This window comes from Drosophila erecta, unplaced genomic scaffold (genome assembly GCF_003286155.1).
Source record: "Drosophila erecta strain 14021-0224.00,06,07 unplaced genomic scaffold, DereRS2 tig00000126-arrow-pilon, whole genome shotgun sequence".
NCBI lineage: Eukaryota > Metazoa > Arthropoda > Insecta > Diptera > Drosophilidae > Drosophila > Drosophila erecta.
Window position 1 is genome coordinate 10,311,532 of NW_020825209.1, and position 18,239 is coordinate 10,329,770.

At 47.9% G+C, this 18,239-nt stretch overlaps 3 protein-coding genes across 4 annotated transcripts; 1 reads left to right on the top strand and 2 right to left on the bottom strand.

The window, feature by feature from the left end:
• Positions 1-61: 61 nt before the first annotated feature.
• Positions 62-13,035, bottom strand: LOC6550579 (sodium leak channel non-selective protein). Of its 2 annotated transcripts, none has more exons than XM_026981688.1 (16): positions 12,691-13,035; positions 10,141-11,449; positions 9,973-10,085; positions 9,793-9,903; positions 9,581-9,724; positions 6,169-7,698; positions 5,980-6,111; positions 5,544-5,882; positions 4,708-5,458; positions 4,348-4,647; positions 3,371-3,565; positions 2,988-3,174; positions 2,563-2,817; positions 2,040-2,313; positions 1,818-1,980; positions 62-1,764 (listed from the first exon to the last, which is right to left on the bottom strand). In XM_026981688.1, the coding sequence occupies exons 2-16, from the start codon at positions 11,401-11,403 to the stop codon at positions 811-813; spliced, it is 6,711 nt and encodes a 2,236-aa protein (XP_026837489.1). In that variant the 5' UTR covers positions 11,404-11,449; positions 12,691-13,035; the 3' UTR covers positions 62-810. The 2 variants fall into 2 exon arrangements, with proteins under 2 accessions (XP_026837489.1, XP_001978180.2); XM_001978144.3 differs by having other exon boundaries at positions 5,544-5,909.
• Positions 13,036-13,062: 27 nt separating this feature from the next.
• On the top strand, positions 13,063-13,958 carry LOC6550580 (plasminogen receptor (KT)). Its single transcript, XM_001978145.3, has 3 exons — positions 13,063-13,316; positions 13,377-13,617; positions 13,698-13,958. The coding sequence occupies exons 1-3, from the start codon at positions 13,227-13,229 to the stop codon at positions 13,829-13,831; spliced, it is 465 nt and encodes a 154-aa protein (XP_001978181.1). The 5' UTR covers positions 13,063-13,226; the 3' UTR covers positions 13,832-13,958.
• Positions 13,959-14,010: 52 nt separating this feature from the next.
• LOC6550581 (tyrosine aminotransferase) lies at positions 14,011-17,888 on the bottom strand. Its single transcript, XM_001978146.3, has 4 exons — positions 17,160-17,888; positions 15,402-15,916; positions 15,043-15,336; positions 14,011-14,979 (listed from the first exon to the last, which is right to left on the bottom strand). Exons 1-4 carry the CDS (start codon positions 17,527-17,529, stop codon positions 14,632-14,634), a joined length of 1,527 nt encoding a protein of 508 aa, XP_001978182.1. The 5' UTR covers positions 17,530-17,888; the 3' UTR covers positions 14,011-14,631.
• Positions 17,889-18,239: the final 351 nt, after the last annotated feature.

Below are 18,239 nucleotides of genomic sequence, written 5' to 3' on the forward strand. Positions count from 1 at the left end.
CCTCGACACGGAGACCCATTCATTCATTGAACAGCCAAGAGAGGGTTTTTTTAAAACGTTCTGCAATTTCAACGATTTTTATTACGCTCGCTTTTTTTTTTTTGAGTGGGGAGGTCGCATTGAATGGGGCTTTGGCTATATACTCGTAGTAATAACTTTAATATTAATTTGTGCTGAGTTCTTTGGCTAATCTCAAAATATCTTAATAGGCATCTCTTTCGTTTTGGTGTCTGGGGTTGTCTGTCTTTCTCTACAGCTACTACTTGTGGTATAAACTTGGTTAGCTCGAATCTGTACGATGGATTTTTTGGCTTTCGTTTTGAGTTTGCATTGAGTTTTGGGCAACTAACGAACTTCAATGCTCCGTTTTGGTGAGGCAGCGCGCTTATAAATTTGCACTATACGTAAGACATATGCAATCCATATGCGATGTACTCATTATACATATATATAATATATATTTCTTTATATATTTAAGCTATAACAAAGTTACCGACTGACTGATCATATTTACCATCTAGCACGCAAACAACAACAAAACATAAAACAAATGGTTGCCCCTTTTGTTTTCTAACTTCTGTTACACTTTCATTTTACCTTTACCCAGTGCTAAACTATAGCTAAATCTCTAAATATACTCGTTAAGAATTGTTAACCGTTAATTGTGAGGCCGATACATTTACACTTAATAGGCATTATACAAAAAATTTCTAGGCCACTAGGCGATGATGATGTTTATTAGGCTCCACCTCCCCTGCGGAACTTCCGACTTCCGCTTTTCGTCCACCTACGAATGGTGTTGGGCCATTGCTAGATCTCGTCATCGCTGGTCTGCGGACACAGGACCTGTTCCTGCCACCAGTCGTGCACCTCATAGACGGCATTCGCCTGGTTGTTGAACGGCAACAGCTTCCCACTGCTCCCAATCATTTGGCTCATCATGGCCGACGGACTGCCGAGGGCGCCGCCATGGTGATGATGCTGCTGGTGCTCTCCATGGCCACCATGACCGCCATGACCACCATGACCAGCACCATGTGCCCCATGTCCATGGCCATGTCCGTGTCCATAGCCATGCAGGGCAGCTGCGGCGGCTGCAGCGTTTATTGTCGGATAATGAAACTGGCCAATCTCGCTGTTCAGCTGGGCAAAGAAACTGGACGATTTGGTGGCCTCACCAGCGCCGCCGCGTTGCTTGGCCAGCTGGCCCAGTTGGCCGGCATGTGGCAATGTGGTCATCGAGTTCTTCTTCCGCTGCTGACTGGTGATGTGCAGCCGCTCCTTGTCGCTCAGCGTCGAACGCTGCTGGGGATCACTGGAGGTGGGTGCCAGGAATTTTCTGCCCGCCGAGCTGCCAGTCGAATCGGATCGATTGAGGGCATAGCCCCGTTTGCCGACCGTCATCACATGTCGAGCGGTGGCCTGGACAGCCGATGGTCCTATGCCAAGTCCCGCTGAAGCACCCGTCGCCCCCGTCGCCGCAACCGTCGCTGAACTTCCGGTGCCGGCTAACGATGTCTCCGAGTGGGGCAACTGCACCACGGCGCTGCTGCTGCCGTCCTTCTCCTCGTTCTCCGTGGAGCTGAAGGTCGGCGAAAATGCGTCACTGGTTGGCGGACAGGCGCCGGCCACTGCTCCGCTGATCGTGCTGATCGCCGACTTGTCCACCGCACCCAGGGGAGCCTTGTCCTCTTGGACATTTGGCCGCATCACCGGCTGCTCGTTGGTTGCCCGCAGGCCAGCGATCAGCGAATTCTGCTGCTTCTGCACGATTTAAACATTATTTTATATTCATAAGCAACAGCATCGCAACTTACGCTGGCATTTTGGGCCCGAATCTTTTTAAGGCACCCCTCCAGCCAGGTGCGAATGGTCATCTTGGCCACCTCCTCCTCAACCAGGTACTCGAACTCCTCGCGCGCCAGTAGCTCCTCCAGCTGCAGAGCCTTCCGGATGTCCACGGAGCGATAGCTCAGCATGCTGCAAGGCGTAGGATGCAAAATGTAGATTACATCAACCTATGGACCACAATCACCCACTTGATCACATCGTGAAAGGTCACATCCTCGCCATTGTGCAGCTTGTCCAGCTCGTAGCACATGTACTTGAACAGCAGGCGATCCTTTTGCGGATCGCACTCGAGTCGTCCCTTCAGCAGTCGCAGGATGAACTTCACCCGGCGCACGGGTATCACTCCACGCTGATGGATGTCCACAATGTTCCAGGTGTTCTGGAAGTTGCGTATATCCGCATACGAGAGCAGGGCGTCCTCCTCGTTGGAGTAGAAGAGCGAAAAGTTCTCCATGATAATAGCTGCAGAAAGGGAAATGTGCTATATTAATCTCTATTGTAGCTCAGAAATTTATGAAGTTCATTCAGTTTGCATGGATTTTGAAATATGTGTAGGAAGTTGGCCTACAGTTTCATTCTTAAGGTTGTGCAAACTTAAATATTTCCTTTTGTAAAAAGCCAAATGAATTATAAGCAATACTTGTGGATAAACATACTTGTATATGCCATATACTAAACCTGAGTGACCTACTAATTCCTAGGGAGACCTACCCACTAGCAAGTTCAGCACGATATATGTGATGATCACGTAGAAGGTGCAGAAGTATATCAGGCTGGCAGTGAAGTTGCCACAATCCGTCTCCCAGTAGTTGTTACCCAAGGTGCAGTACGGCGGCTGGACCATGCAGTCGTGCATGATCTTATTCCAGTCCTCGCCGGTGACGATCCGGAAGAGCATGGCCACCCCGGTGACGGGTGAACCAAAATTGGCCCGTCTACCGATGCCCTCGCCGTATTTGACGGTGCCTGAAACGAGAATCAGCCGGGTGGAGTGGTCAGTAGGGATGGGCGGGGGTTTGGCGGATGGCCCAAGTTGGCTTGCTCTGGCTCTAGCCTTTTATTGTTTTCTAGATTATTTTTCTAAATTTTTTTAATTTTTTTGCTTTGGTTTGGTTTGGTTTGGACACCCAGCTCACCGAAGAGAATCGTTCCGGCCAGCGCATAGAAGAAGACTAGCAGAAACATGCCAAAGATAATGAAGAAGGACTTGCATACAGACACGCCCACGGTCAACATGAGCATCTTCAGTGTGGTGTGCTTGCCGGTGATGGTGAAGAAGCGCAGGATGACCACCATGAAGCCGAAGAAGTAGGACAGATCGTTCTGTCAGAGATTAGAGGTCAAAGGTCAGAGGTCAGACTGGTCAGTGTTCATTGTTCATTGTTTATTGTTCAGCGGGGCATGTGTGAATGTGCAATGTGTGTAGTGTGTAGTGTGAACTGGGTGATTTTGGCATACTGAGGATGGTGGTGGTGGTGGTTGGTGGTTGACAACAGCAGTTGTGGCAACATGAACTTACCCGCAGAATGGTCTGCAATATAATCCAAATCACACCGGCAACGGTGACGAGGAGGTCATAGCGATTGCGCCTAGATTGCCAATAGCCCCGCGGTGTAAAGGCAATGTTCTTCATCACCACCTCAACCACAAAGACAAAGGTCAATACCGCACTGACGATCACCAGGCGTTCCGTATGCACCTCTCCCTTGATCCACTGCAGCAGACAATTGAGACAAGAGACAAGACTAAGACTATGGCGATAGATGGTCGAGGGCTTAGATCATAGCAACTGCTACCATCTCTAATCTATAAGGTCTAGGCTCTAAGCTCTACGCTCTAAGCAGTCACATACTACAGTTTCAATTCATAACGCCATACATTCATTATCTTGCTATGGTTTGGTTTCGGGTTATTCGTAGTATTCGTACTAGTCGTACTATTCGCTAGCGATGGTGACTCACTATCCACCTTTGTTCTTTATAGTATATATGCATTTGTACAAACGTGCTGGCATGCAGTTATTAGTTATGACTTTTGCACTCAGACTTTCAGTTGTGACAGTCAAAAGCATACTTTTTGGCTGCTCACTTATCATTAGAAATATGTCTTGAAAATATGCGCAACTATAATAGTTATGGTATATGATAGGATTAGTCTAATATTCCATAATCTATTCAATTTGAAGTTAATGCAATGTAATGTACAAGAGAGAGAATTTCGCTAATTTTCCAGCGATTGTTTAACTTAAATATGGAAATATTCAGATTATTAGGTACAGAATCTCGAATAATATTGAAAGCAACGAAAACGCTTAGCTACTTTAATCAATGTTTTCCCTTCGGCAAACTTGTTGAAATCGGGCATGCGATATGTAGCTCGTTATATTAGCATGTAAGTATGTCAATCTAGATCTAGACATTGTAACGAAACATTCCTACATATATGCATGCAGATACTTCGTGACTCGTTCAACCACTGAAATCACCAGGTACAAACCGTGATGCTGAGCAGCATGCTGTTGATCAGGACCACCACTGCGATGACCCTCTTGAAGATGATGTGCTGGGTGATGTCGTAGGTGAAGGCACGGATCTTCCGGCCATCGGGTCTGGGCGGCAGATGCAGCGGCTGGGCGATCTTCAGACGCTTCTTAAGGTCACACCAACGCCTCTGGTCGACGGTGAGCAGGGCGGTGCCCTTGTTCTCCGAATAGTTGGCAATGACCACGCCCACGAACAAGGTCAGACCGATCATGCAGCCCAAGAATATGTAGATGTGGATATAGACGGCATGTACCTGCGAAGTAAATGCGATTGAGTTTCATTTCCAATTATATTATAGCCATGTCCAACTCACCGGACCCACGGCCTTGATCAGAACATCGCGCACATCCAGCCATCCCTTGAAGGAGAGCACCTCGAACAGCGTCAGCATGGCATCCCCAATGTTATCAAAGTTGAAACGCCTTGGATTGGCCCACACGCGCGGCACCAGCATCGCCGGATAGGACTCATCCGGACCCGGGGTCAGCTTCATTTTGGTGACAAAAACACGGCGCATGAACACGCCGACGCAATCCTCCCGCCGCGAGATCGTGGGATCATTGCAGCGGGCCAAGCGACCGCCGTACAGCTGGACGCCGTAGCTGGCGAAGATGAACATCAGGAGGATGAGCAGCGTGGATACGAGCAGGATCTCCTTGAAGCCGCGGCACAACTCGTACACCACCTTCCGCATGTGCGGCACCAGGGTGAAGATTCGCAGCGGTCGCACGCAGCGCAGGATCATCAGGAGCTGGGCCGCCGAGTTGGTTGGTATATTCAGGGGCATCCAGCACAAGAACGACGTGGACACCACATAGATGAACACATCCAGGGCGGCGGCCACATCCTTGATGTAAGCCTTCGGCGTGAAGAAGAGGCCATCGGCCAAGATCTTCAGCGCCAGCTCTAGGCTCATGAAAATAACGAACCCGTACTCGGCGATCTGCAGCGTCGGATGATCCATCACCCGGTAGTTGGGTGTCTCGAACATCATCGAGATGCAGGAGAGCGTCGTCGCGAATATCATCACCCAGTCCAGGTAGGTGACCAGACCGAGGAAGTTGCTGCAAAGGATTCCAGTTAATATTGTGGCTTAGCTAGTCGGCAATACGACAATCTTCCGCTTAGAGAGCAAGACACTCCACTTACTGCAGGCTTTTATACTGGACCTTGCGCTCCTTGCCGGTCAGCGGATCCTTGAGACGGGCATCGTAGCGGGCGTGCACGATCTTCTGGCAAATCTTCCGGAAGCGACTCTCGCGCGGCACCAGAAAGAGCGGTGTGTCGAAGAATGGATGATTCTCGCGCAGATCCTCCTCCCTCTGATTGCGCCGCATCTCCGCCTGCTGGCGCTTGGCCTGCAGCAACTTGATGTCCAGATCATGGGGACGGGCGCGTCCGGAATTGGCACGCGGCGCGGCTGCAATATCACCATTCTCCATGAGATGCTCGTACGTCTGCTTCAGCTTGATGGAACCGGAGCGCACGCTGCGGCGGATGGAGCGGGAGCCAAACCTGCGAATTGGTAGTGGACACACATCAAACGGGTCGCGCCGCCTTTGTGGGGCAGGGCCCAGCTACTCACTTCTTCTGGTCAACGCGCCACGGCTTCGAATGGGTAATGGTGCCCTGCGACTTCAGGCCACCGCCGCCCTTCGTTCCGACCACGGGCAACATGGCCGAGTCGCCCAGCATCAGGCGCTGATTGTTGCTATCACTGCGTGGATTTGGGTCAGCAAAATGCGCATGTGATAAGTTACAAAATTACACTCACTTAATGATATGCGTAATGGCCAATTTGCGCAGACTGCTCCCAGCTGCCCGGACTTTGGCCGTCTTGTTCATGATGCGAACGGGCTTCTGCTTGCGGAACACCACATTGGACTCCCAGCACTCGGACATGGGTCGCTTGCAGTTCTCGACCAGGGAGTCCTCCGTCTCCAGCTCGATGACGAAGTGCTTCATGAAGCTCTCGCGCACCTTGGGCAGCATGAAGTCATTGGGGATGCGGTGCAAGATGGTCATCTGGGGTGAATCGGGAAACTTTTCGAAGATGCGCAGGCGAAAGGGCAGCGTCTCCTTGATCTCGGCGCTCTGTTCGCGGAACTTGAGCTGCTTGAGCTTCTTGATGTCCTCGTCCAGCTCCAAGTTATCCAAAATAACCGCCACGAACAGACTGAGCACGATGAGTGTGACGAACAAATGGTATAGTATAAAATAGACGGCGACCAGCGGCGTGAGAGTTTTGCTCGTGCGTATCATCGTCTCGTCCATCACCTCAACCCAGGCCTCCTGGGTGAGAATCTGGAACATGCTCATGAAGGCTTCCGGGAAGGACTCGAACTTGGTGAAGTCGCATAGAAAGCAGAACAGCTGCATTGAGATGCTCGAGCTGATGATCAGCAGGCACATGGTGAAGATGATCAGTGAGCCGAGTTTCTTGCCCGGTCCGAAGATCTTGTAGACGAATCCCTCCAGCATCGGTGAGGCCTTGATCAGTCGCACCACCCGTAGCACCTGGAAATAGGTCAGTCCGGAGGGATAGAACATCGGTACGATGTGCAGCGTAGTTCCGGCGGCCAGGAGCAGCTCGAACTTATGGATGGAGTGCTTGTAGTATCCGCGCCAGCCCAAGCAATAGATCTTGAAGAGCGTCTCCAGGTCCAGCAGGCAGGTGAAGACCAGCTCGATGTAGTAGTACCGCTCGTAGAACACAGCCCTCGGTCGTCCATCGTGCTTGAAGGTCATGGTGGCCGTCACAATGCCGTTGGCCAGGATAACGCTCATCACCAGCATGCGGAAGTACGGTGATCTCAGAATCGCATGGCATGTTTCCGGCGCCAATCCGCCGTGCTTGTTGTCATCGATGGTCACCAGACGCCAGCCGGTATCGTTGCCACTGAGGATCTGCGAGGCGGCTGTCTTCTGGATGTGTCCTCGCGCCCCCCACATCTGTTGGAACTGCACACGGATCTCGTTGAAGGTCTCCGTGATCACCGCTATGAACACGTTCTTCACCAGCCACGCCAGGAAGAAGATCATCGTGCTGAAGTAGAAGGCCGCCCGCCATGCCGGCAGCGAATCGATGGCCCGGTACATGATGAACACCCATCCCTCCTGCGAGGCCGCCTGGTAAACCGTGAAGATACTGGTCGCAATGTCCTCGAAGCCATTGAATCCGATCACATAGCTGCTCAGGAAGTCCATCTTCATGCACACCATTCCCGGCGAGCACTGGTAACCGGAGTCGGGGTCCATCGAGCAGAATGTATCCGGAATGGCCAGTGAATTGATCGTCAGAATCCTGAAATTACATGTTATTAATGCATGGACCCTTTGATATTTGCCATCATGTCCCATCAAGGCTTTACTGTGTTCTAAACGTAAAATTTGTGAACCACTCTTTAAGGGAATAGCCAATTTAATTTGTTTTACTTTGAAAGTTGTATTTCTTTTTATACCCGTTACTCGTAGCGTAAAAGCAAAGACACTAGAATAATGAGATGCGTAACGGCCATACATTGGTTTTTCACTATGCAGCAGTGATGCTTAACCAGCCAGAAGAACCAGCTACAAGAAAATATTTTTCCTAAGAAAATATTAAAAGCGGCAATAACTATGTGTTCCGACAGTAAGTTAAACAGCTTTATTTAAGACAATTTTTACAACTTTGTGCAAGTAACACAAACACTACATACATACATACATGCATGCATGCATACATACATACATACATACATACATACATACATACATACATACATACATACATACATAATACATACATACATACATACATACATACATACATACATACATACATACATACATACATACATACATACATGCATACATGCATACATACATAAATACATACATGCATACATGCATACATACATACATACACTACACATACACTACACATACACTACACATACACTACACATACACTCACTGCTCGACCGAAAAGAGTGACTCTAAACGTGAAGTCATGTCAGTCTTGACTAGAACCAGTTGGGAATTATAGGGCTACAAGAAAATATTTTTCCTAAGCAAATATTAAAAGCCCCAATAACTATGTGTTCCGACAGTAAGTTAAACATTCTTCAGGCTTTACTTAAGACAATTTTTACTACTCACTTTAAAGACCTCAATATCTCACTCCCTAATATAATTATGACAAAATAATATAGTTATTTAATTACTTACAGCTCGAGATTAATCTAGTAGCACTTTGTATACGAATAAAGTGTAGGGTAATCAATTTCTTAACAAGAATTTTATATTGTATTTTAAATATTTCTTATGAATAAATATTTTAAAATAAATATAACATTTCAAACACTTGTATGAATAACATTTGCCTGGTTATTTGTTCAACTTTCAGCCTATTTTTTCCGTTTTTTTCCTCAATCTGTCCTTTTTTTCAGAAAAATATTGGCATCACTGCTGTGCAGCCACTTTTTTGGTGGCGGCAGTAATTGCTCTCTTCCCGCTCGCATAAAATGGAGAGCATAAAAATGCAAAAACAGAATTCACTTGCTTGCATGAGTGAAAACAGTAAACAAAGAAGTGTGTAAAAGAAAAAGACGATTTTCGGTTCGAAACAGAGAACTGTAATTTTCTGTATTCATAAAACTTGAATGGGTGGAAGCGAGACGTTTTAAGAAATGAAGGGTGAAAGGGAATACCCAAGAAAAGATCGTGCACGTGTTTTTGCTTTTTGATGCACCCCATTTCGGACACAAAGAATATTTGAAGCTTAAGACGTCATTTGATAATTTTTTACGTGCTTTAATGTATTATTATAAATAATAGTAACAAACTGGGCTTAAAAAGTATATATTAAATATTTTAAAACGCATTACAAAAGAACTTAATTTTTCTCAAGTGTTTATGATTTTGCTGTTTTTTTTTTAATTTTAAAATTTTATTTTTTTACAAAATCTGCCGTTTCTGCCATAATTGCGACCTTTTTCGTTGGCTTCAAAATCGGAATTAATCCTAACACGCTAGCAAGTGCACAAGTAAAAAACAAAGATCACCCAATTGACACCCGAGGCACTCGAGTGTCTACGAGACACCCAGGTCATAAATCCGTGGCGCCGAAACACTCGGGTCATAAATGTGTGTCTTTGCAACTTTGCAACCAGCTGAGTAACGGGTATCTGTCTTGTTCTACTTACGGTCTTTTGTATGGATCGTACTCCGTATTATTCATCACACAATGATTTTTCAGTTCGCCAAAGAACTGAACTCCAAGCAAACCATATAGGGACATGAAGAATAGGAAGAACAGTGTCACATTGTAAATCTGCTGGCTCGAACGTCTGTAAATCGAAGTTCATGATTTGGCTCATGAGATTATTATAATTTGAATGAAGTAAAAGATACTTGCTTGAAGATTTGGTTAATACGGCTTTTTGGCATACTGAATTTAAGGAAGACGCGTAGGAACCGAATCATGATCAAGGGTCTTGGGGCTCTCATAATGGATAGATAGGAAAACCTGAGATAGACGATTTTGCGTTCAATATTGATTATAGTTACTTATTTTCACAGTTTTGCGCCTACTTACTTTGGAACTATCTCCAGCACCTCGAAGATTTGCAAAATGATTGAAATCCACAGGAAGCTAACCATGGAAGCATCAAATTGGCACCAGTGATCTTTTAAATAAGGCACCTCACCCTGCAAAGGAGTATGGCAAAAGTACATGGTATTCCTCTAAGTGCACCGTACTCACATGCAGCACACCACGGATGTGCATCTTGGCGATCATCTCGGCGGTGAAGAGCAGCGTGACAGCCGTGTCCGAGGCAAAGGTGATGAACTGCAGCGACGGATACCGCTCGAAGGTCTTGGGCGTGTTCAGTGATACGGAGGTCAGGGAGACGAGGGCGCACAGCCGCATCAGCCGGCGCACCCACAGCTTGTTCACCCATTCGATGTCGGCGCTCTCGTTAAGCGACTCCTCCGGCCCGTAATCGGCCAGGAAGGGTTCGCCGCCCTTCAGACTCTGCTTGCGGCCCAGCATGATCTTGTTGCCAATCCCGGTGGCAATGCCCAGCCCAATGGGCGGCACTCCGGTGATGGCGGCACTGCCCACGGTGCTGCTGATGCCGCCACATATGCCCATGCCGGCGGCAGCTGCTCCACCGCCCATGCCACCCATGCCGCCCATGCCGCCCAGTCCTCCGAGCAGATTGAGCCCACCACCGCCGCCAACGCCACCAACGACCGGTCCCAGCCCGGCTCCATTGTTGTGGCCACCGCCTGAGGACGGAGCCGCCGTCGCCGAGGAGCCACCGCCTCCGCCGCCGGCCAACGACTGTTGCTGCTGCTGCGGCTGCATTCCGAAGGCGACGCTGCTGCCGCCGCCGCTGCCGCTACCGGAGTTCACAATGGTCGTCGGACTGTTGAGCGCACTGGCCGCATCCTGGCGAGCGCCCAGTCCCAGTCCGTTGCCAGGACTGCTACCCGGCGATGGATTGAAGCTGAACTGGCTGGCGGACGCCGGCTGCGAGTGTCGCAGGTGTGGATACGAATGCGGATGTCCGTGTGGATGTGGATGCGGATGATGCGAGTGCGGCGGCGCGTGGTGATGGGTATGCTGCTGGTGGTGTGCGTAGTGGTGCCCGTGATGGGACTGGTGGTGCGGATGCTGCTGCTGTTGCTGCTGCTGCGGCGTCAAGCTGTTGCCGCTGGAGGAACTGGTGCTGGCCGTCGCCGGCGTGTTGATGCCGCTCGTGGAGTACGGATGCGAGTGGTGGTGGTGCTGATGGTGGCCACCACTGACGCTTGATCCGCTGGCTGCTGTCGTTGATGCTGACGCTCCAGTGGTCGGTCCCGTTCCCGCCGCCCCAGCCGCTCCCGGTACCGCCCCTGCTCCTCCGCCGCCGCCGCCGCTGCCTGCTGCTCCTCCTCCACCACCGCCTCCGCCACCGCCTCCTGCTCGTTTGTTTCTAGCAGCTGCACCCAAGCGACGAATCTGTAGGCGGTCAATCATTCAAGCGGCGCATCCTGACCCTGGAACGGTCGGTAAGTTATGTCTTCTGCGGGGAGAGTGCGTATTAATTAAGATATAATTGATTAAAAGATAATTGGTTTACTCCTAACGCCAACTGCTATCTTGTTCTCATTAGATTCAACTATTAGCTAGGCAGCTAAATGTTTAAGGGGAACATCGAACTAAGTAGCATATCAAGTTAACAGCATATTATGTTTCATTCCCAGTACCAGGTGCCATTATGACCGATTACTGTGCACCTTCATGTGCCCAGGATCCGCTCCTCCAACTAGGCGGCAATTAGAGCCAAGACCTGTGTCAATATTTACATTCGAACAGCTGCCAAGGTGGGCTGAAGGTGCACCACTCAACCCACCCACACAGGCGCCGATTGCACTGCGCGAAAATATTTGAAATGCCCTAAAAGGGTGTAATTACATCTAGTAATGAAATATATATACAGTGTTGGAAAAAATAATAGAAACAAGTTGGTTGAATCATAGACTTTAAATTTTGTGCTCATAACGAAAGTAATATTTTTGAATTTTTATTTTTTGTAATTCATATATGAGTATATTTCGCAATAAGGAACAAAAATATTTTTTTCATCTTTATATTAACTAAAAATAATTAACTTCATTTTTGGCGCTTGGAAAAAATAATAGAAACAAAACTCTTAAAACTAAGAAAAACTTCATTTTTTGAATTATCTTATAAAAATAGTTGTAATATTAATATTTAGTGGTATTTCCTTTATTTCTTATAACTGCTGAGCATCGACAGGGCATTAAATTGGCGCAAATTTCGGGGTTAATGGCATACCACTCTGACTTAACTTTTATATATACTTTTATAAGCATTTCAACAGTAATTGTTCCTCGGAATATGTGTTTACCATACTTGTTTCCCTACTTTTCTCGTCTAAGACAACTTTATTGATCTGATTACTTGCAATGTATCTTTTGCCCATAGGCATGTCCACAAGGACCTTCGAGAGCACCCAAATTTATTTCAGTGTGAATCAAGACAGTCAGCTCGGCGTATGACACTTGCAACCCCCGAATGAGCAACCACTTCTCGCCGTATATGCGTAGATATGTGTACTATACAGCCCAGTCCCAGTCCCATCCCCAATCGCAAATCCATTGTCATTACCAAAGCAGCATCAAGCAAAGGCAGCCATGCCCAAACTCCAATCAGCTCGATTTATGTAAAGGTATTTTGCCTTTCCCTTCGACTCGAATCTTCAACCAACCCATCATAACTAACTACTCATGGTCTACTCACTTTTCGCCTGATGGAGCGGCAGTGGGATGGTTAACTCTTGATGGCGGAGTGGTGCGAGGATTCGCGCGATTTCTATCACAGAGGCCACATCAATGGATTGCACTGGGGACTATTGAAATAAAAGGAATATATCCGGTTGCCGCACTTTCCGGTTTGCCAAATTGTTGTTGGGGAAAAACCCGTTTTTTCTTTTTAAAACAAACACGCGCCGAGGTGCCTCATAAATGGGTCCTTTTCTTTGTTTTTTTTTTTTTTTTTTTTTTGTGTGTTTTTCGGACGCGGAGACTGGGAGTTACGGCCACTCAGTCTGTTTGGTCAGGCAGTGCTCCAGTCAGCCAACTGAACTGACAGCTCCGCTGGGCCGTCACTTTGAATGGCGCTGGTTCCAAGCCGAGCAACCCCCAAAAAAGGACGACGCCTGCGCACATTCACGGGTCGATTTGGGCACCATTGTCAACTGTGGTGGCAACTCCGCGCGGAGTGGCCAACAACCGACCACGGAGATTCCAACAATTCCGAGCAGCAATCGCATTGAAATGGGTGCCACGGCCTCGTGCAAGAAAACCTCCGGCAGTGGCTATCCGGAGCACGATGATCCCAGCTACCGCAAGTGCCAGGAGCTCAAGGTGAGTCCATCGCTTTATATAATCTCCCATAACCCAACTGACCGAAGCGACCACACTCAGATGGAGCGCTGGATCCAGATGCACTACCAGATCAAGCAGCGGGAACAGGCACTGGCCATCGCCCATCACCGGGAGCTCTTCTACTGGCTGAGCGGATTCTATCTGAGCGCTGTCTACGGCTGCGCCAGTTACTACCAGAGGGTCAAGAGGGTATCCGCGCTGGCTCCGCTCCTGCCGCTCACCTTCGTGGTGGGTTACTACACGGACTGGGCCTACGGCAGCAAGATGCACCGCATCCAAGGTGGGTCTGGGTTGGATTGTTGGATTTAGTAGCATTAGAGAGAAGCTCTTGCCATATCTATAATATTGAATCAATTGCAGCGGAGGCCAACATGATCATGGAGCACGAGCAGGAGCTGCTCCACTGGCCAGGAGGTCTGCCCACCGTGGCCGGAATCGATGAGGCCCGCGTGGAGACCGAAATGGAGAAGAAAATGCATCCGCACCACATGTAGAGGCAAAAGGCTGCCCCTCTCCCCGTTAGCCTGTAGGCGGGATTGGGTTCTCGTGCTCAGGTCCTCGTTCAAAAAACACACTTATACACACTCCACAATAAATAGGATTCGACCCAGGAGACAGAAATTTGTAAGACCCCTTAGCTAGAATTGTATATTTGTTTGGCATAAACAGTGCTGAATGCTGAACTGTGGGGACCATTCAATTACACTTCACAACACTCACCAGCATTCGAATTACGTTTCTCAACCCTTTACTCCCCAAAGCATTCGAAAATGTCTTACAACGAAGCATTACAGGCATCTAAATCTAATTTGTGCTAAAGTGTTAAGCATTTTTAAATTGAAATGACAAGTTAGATAGAGGCTGCCAGAAAATTGATTTAAAACTAATAGAAATAATTGTGACTAGCAAAAAAAACATCATATCATAATGTTCCAAAGGAGCAATACTCTCACCAAGCTTACATTCACAAACAAATCGTTTCTTGCACAGAACCCCAGCCAGCCTACAGCGCCTGATTGCTCAAATATAGGCCTATATATATTTATATTATATATATTTGTATTCAGAAGTCCTCCATAACGAACTTTTACTTAGCCGCAGTTTACTCGCTCTTTCTAAACTCTATCTATCTGTGTGACGCGCTTTACTTTTTCAGCAATTTTTTGAGACAATACTCCTTATATTGGATAGTTAAAATGATTGATATATATATATATTATATACATACATATACTTATGTACACTTGATACAAATTTGTAGTCTAGAATGTCTAATAAATGTTTTGCTCCCAGCTCAGAAGGCCAGATCATCGCAGTCCAGCAGCTCGTGCTCAATGAAGTTGCGCGACTCCTTCTTGTAGTGGCGGTCGCAGAACTCGGCAATCCTGGAGCACGCCTCCTCGATCATCGCGCCGGGCACGGTGAGCACGATCCTCACGTATCCCGGGTACTCAAAGCAGCTGCCCGGCAGGCAGAAGACACTCTGCTCGTTAACCAGCTCCTGGACAAAGTGGGTGTCGTCCTTGAACGCCGGGAAGCGTTCGATGCTCACGCCGATCATCATGTACATGGCTCCGTGGGGCATCACGGGATCGAGGCCACGCACCTGTTTCAGCATCTTGTAGGCCAGCTCGGCATTCGACTGAGAGCGTAAAATAGGGTTATTATGATCAACTTAGCTAACAACTATACGTGATACACTTACGTGGAGCACGTCGATCACACCGTCGAAGTAAGACTGCGGTGTCTTGGTGAGGATATCGGGCAAGGCACCCTGGATGATGGTGTTGGAGCCCAGGATGCGACCACACATGTTCTTCAGGCCGACAATGGCGTCGCGCAAGCGATTCTTGCGATCGTGCACGATGATCCAGCCCATTCGCCAACCGGGCACCAGGAAGCGCTTGGTCAGACCGCCGCAGGAGAGAACTGGAACCTCCGTGGTCAGGCTGCTCACGGCCAAGTGCTTGGAGCCGGGGAACACAAAGTGCTCGTAGATCTGCAAGAATGCAGGACAGATGTTATCCAGTTGGATTACAAGTATGTTCCTTGTGGGTGACTCACCTCATCGGCGATGATGGGCAAATAGTGGCGTTCGCAGATGGCGATCAGCTCGCGCAAGTGCTGCTCGTCGAAGACGCTGCCACATGGATTGCTCGGATTGTTGATCAACAGGGCGGCGGTGTTCTCGTCGATCAGACTCTCCAGCTGAACGAGATCGGCGCGCCACTGCTGATCGGGCAGCAGGTCGTAGTAGCGCACCTCGATATCCATTCCCTCGGCCAGCGTGTAGTACAAACAGAAACCGGGCCGCGGCACCAGCACATTCTGACCCCGATCCGCCAGCGCCAGGATGCAGTACTCCAGCGCGGAGGAGCAGCCGCTGCAGAGCACCACCTCGTTGGGATCGATCTCGCCGTCGCTGCGCTGGTGGGCACTGTACTTGGCCACCGCCTTGCGGGCTACCTCGTGACCCATGGTGCTGGCGTATCCATTGAACTTGCCGCTCTCCAGCGAGTGGAGCACCGCCTTCATTGTCTCATCGGCGGCTTTTAGATTGCCAAAGGTTGTGGGATCGCCTGTTTGCAGAAGAAAGTTCATTTAAAAATAAACATTTAAAATATATTTTTGCCATACAGAAAATATTCCATATCCCTCGGTAATTAATTGAATAATGTGTATTTATTTTTGGCAACGGTTTGCAAAATCAGGTAACTTCGCAGCCGAATCGCTGATTGCATTGGGTCAATGGCTAACTCGTTCGTTTCCGCCTAGCTCCGATTCCCGATTCCGATGGGTAAACAAGCAGCAGCAGCCCTCCAATCTGGCTCAGATCCCGAGTTCGATTCGATTCTCGAGTCCGCCAAACAGGTGGAACTACATTTTATGCAAATGCCCCACAAAACACAAATACACAAATACAGTGCGCGTGCCTCGCTACAAAAATAATACGATATTACTACAAAAAAAAGAAAGACAATAAAAAAATAACAAAAAAATTAAAATATAAGCAAGAACAAGAACAGCAATCGCAACAACAACAGCTTTACAGATTTTATATATCTGGTATCTGGCATATTTTAGCACAAATTTAGAAACTCGCGACAATCCGCAAAATAAGCTTCTCTGTAAATTTCCTAAGCCAGAATGCCCGAACTTCTACAGGCTGATATGACCCGATTTTGTGGGTGTGTATAACCAATGGATGTGTGCATCGCCTTACTTCACAATGAAACCGAATTCATTGAGTTAATAAAGCTAGTTTTATCGGCTTTTGTGCCAAGTCAGTTGCCAAAAAACAAATGTATATTAAACGGCAAAGCAAAACCGATCGCACATCCGAAATATTCAAATTGGTACCAAAAACTGGTAGCATAAACGTCAGAGATGTTACGGGGATATGGTGAAATGAGGAGCAGGTTTCCCACGAAACTGGATAGTTAGCACTACCCACAAAAGCATTTATCTATACTTTTCCAATTTGAGGTAGTTAAATCCTTACTTAGCTGATAAGAGTATTTTTCAAACAATGCAACTGAAAAACGGAATACTGATAATGTAGCTCATACGTCATACATGCTAAATGCATAGCATGTAGCTCATACGTCATACATGCTAAATGCATAGCATGTAGCTCATACGTCATACATGCTAAATGCATAGCATACTTCTGAGAATTCTGAAGGCGATAAGCTTTGAAGATCTTTTGGAATGGTAAGTTGTACATTATGAACGATGTATCAAAAGGGTATTTAGGTGGCAGAGGTTCTTAAGACTTTCTAGCTTAGATATAAGGGTAACAATGAAATATATGGTGCTCACCAATGGACAGCGGTATCATGGGCTTCTCCGGATTCGGCTTGATCTTCAGCGATTCCACAATGTTCCGGATGCGATTGTGCGTGTTAAGGGAGAGCTTGGAGCTCTTTATCTGCCATCCGGATCGCTTGGGACTGCCAATGCTGCTGATGCTGCTGCTGCTGCTGCTGCTCGTGGTGGCCACCAGTTCCTGCTGCTTCCGGATCTCCTGCGACTGGAGCTGCAGCTCGGCCAGCGCCAGGTCGACTACATCGCAGTTGGGCGTCACCGGCGTCGGGGATTCCGGCCCACTAGGACTCCGGCTTGGGCAGCTGGCCCGACTGCGGCTGCTCTGGTATCGGAACTGACTCTCGTTGGCAACACTGCTGGGCATTATCACCAGGCCGGCCCTTTTCCCAATCCAACGAAAGAAAATCGAAAAACAAAACCAAACAAAAAATAAACACCAACAAAAATTGCTAATATTTTGGGTACGACGGTATCTCCGGTCCAAATTCTGGCGAATGGAGCACTCTGCTCAAATGAATGTGAAGTTGGTATCCTGTTTATCGTTCCAGACGAGCATTAGAGATGCGATCAATGGGTAACTCTGTGTTGGACGGAAGGGTCTTGTATACGGATGCTTTGCTTTGGATACTCGGGATCGTATGGGTTGGGCTTTCTTTCAAGTCGTTTGCGAATTCTGTGCTAAACTGATCTACTTCGGCGATATGTTGGGGCTTTTATCGCCTCTGGCGGACTCCGCTTAGTCGATTGCTATATAGGCTCTCCATATATACGCATATCTGGGTATATAGCCCACACACTCACATCGCCGGCTATAACGCGCCTGATTTTAGCTTCGGTGCGAGCCGAGGTCCGATCGAAAGACAGGAACAACAACAACATAGGGGGCGTCGACTGATTTGAATACCCGCCGGCTCGAAATCATATTCATATAATGCCTGGCCCGACTCGAAACCAGATTTAAGTTCGATTCGATTCGATTTGATTTGATATAAACAACAACAGGCGCCGCATCGCATCGCTGTTCATTTAAATGCGCCAAAGTTGTCTATAACATCTTGGGCCAATTTGAAACAC

Bases quoted from the DNA above. Each gene is read 5' to 3' on its own strand.
- LOC6550579 (XM_001978144.3), bottom strand. From the start codon at position 11,403: ATGATTGACCGCCTACAGATTCGTCGCTTGGGTGCAGCTGCTAGAAAC. The intron at 3,566-4,347 runs GTTTGTACCTGG...TGTCTGCTGCAG, and splicing joins GCATGCTGCTCAGCATCACG to TGGATCAAGGGAGAGGTGCA. The intron at 1,981-2,039 runs GTGGGTGATTGT...TACGCCTTGCAG, and splicing joins ACCTTTCACGATGTGATCAA to CATGCTGAGCTATCGCTCCG.
- LOC6550580 (XM_001978145.3), top strand. From the start codon at position 13,227: ATGGGTGCCACGGCCTCGTGCAAGAAAACCTCCGGCAGTGGCTATCCG. The intron at 13,317-13,376 runs GTGAGTCCATCG...GACCACACTCAG, and splicing joins GCAAGTGCCAGGAGCTCAAG to ATGGAGCGCTGGATCCAGAT. The intron at 13,618-13,697 runs GTGGGTCTGGGT...AATCAATTGCAG, and splicing joins CAAGATGCACCGCATCCAAG to CGGAGGCCAACATGATCATG.
- LOC6550581 (XM_001978146.3), bottom strand. From the start codon at position 17,529: ATGCCCAGCAGTGTTGCCAACGAGAGTCAGTTCCGATACCAGAGCAGC. The intron at 15,917-17,159 runs GTGAGCACCATA...TTCTGCAAACAG, and splicing joins CATGATACCGCTGTCCATTG to GCGATCCCACAACCTTTGGC. The intron at 14,980-15,042 runs GTAAGTGTATCA...TTACGCTCTCAG, and splicing joins GTGTGATCGACGTGCTCCAC to TCGAATGCCGAGCTGGCCTA.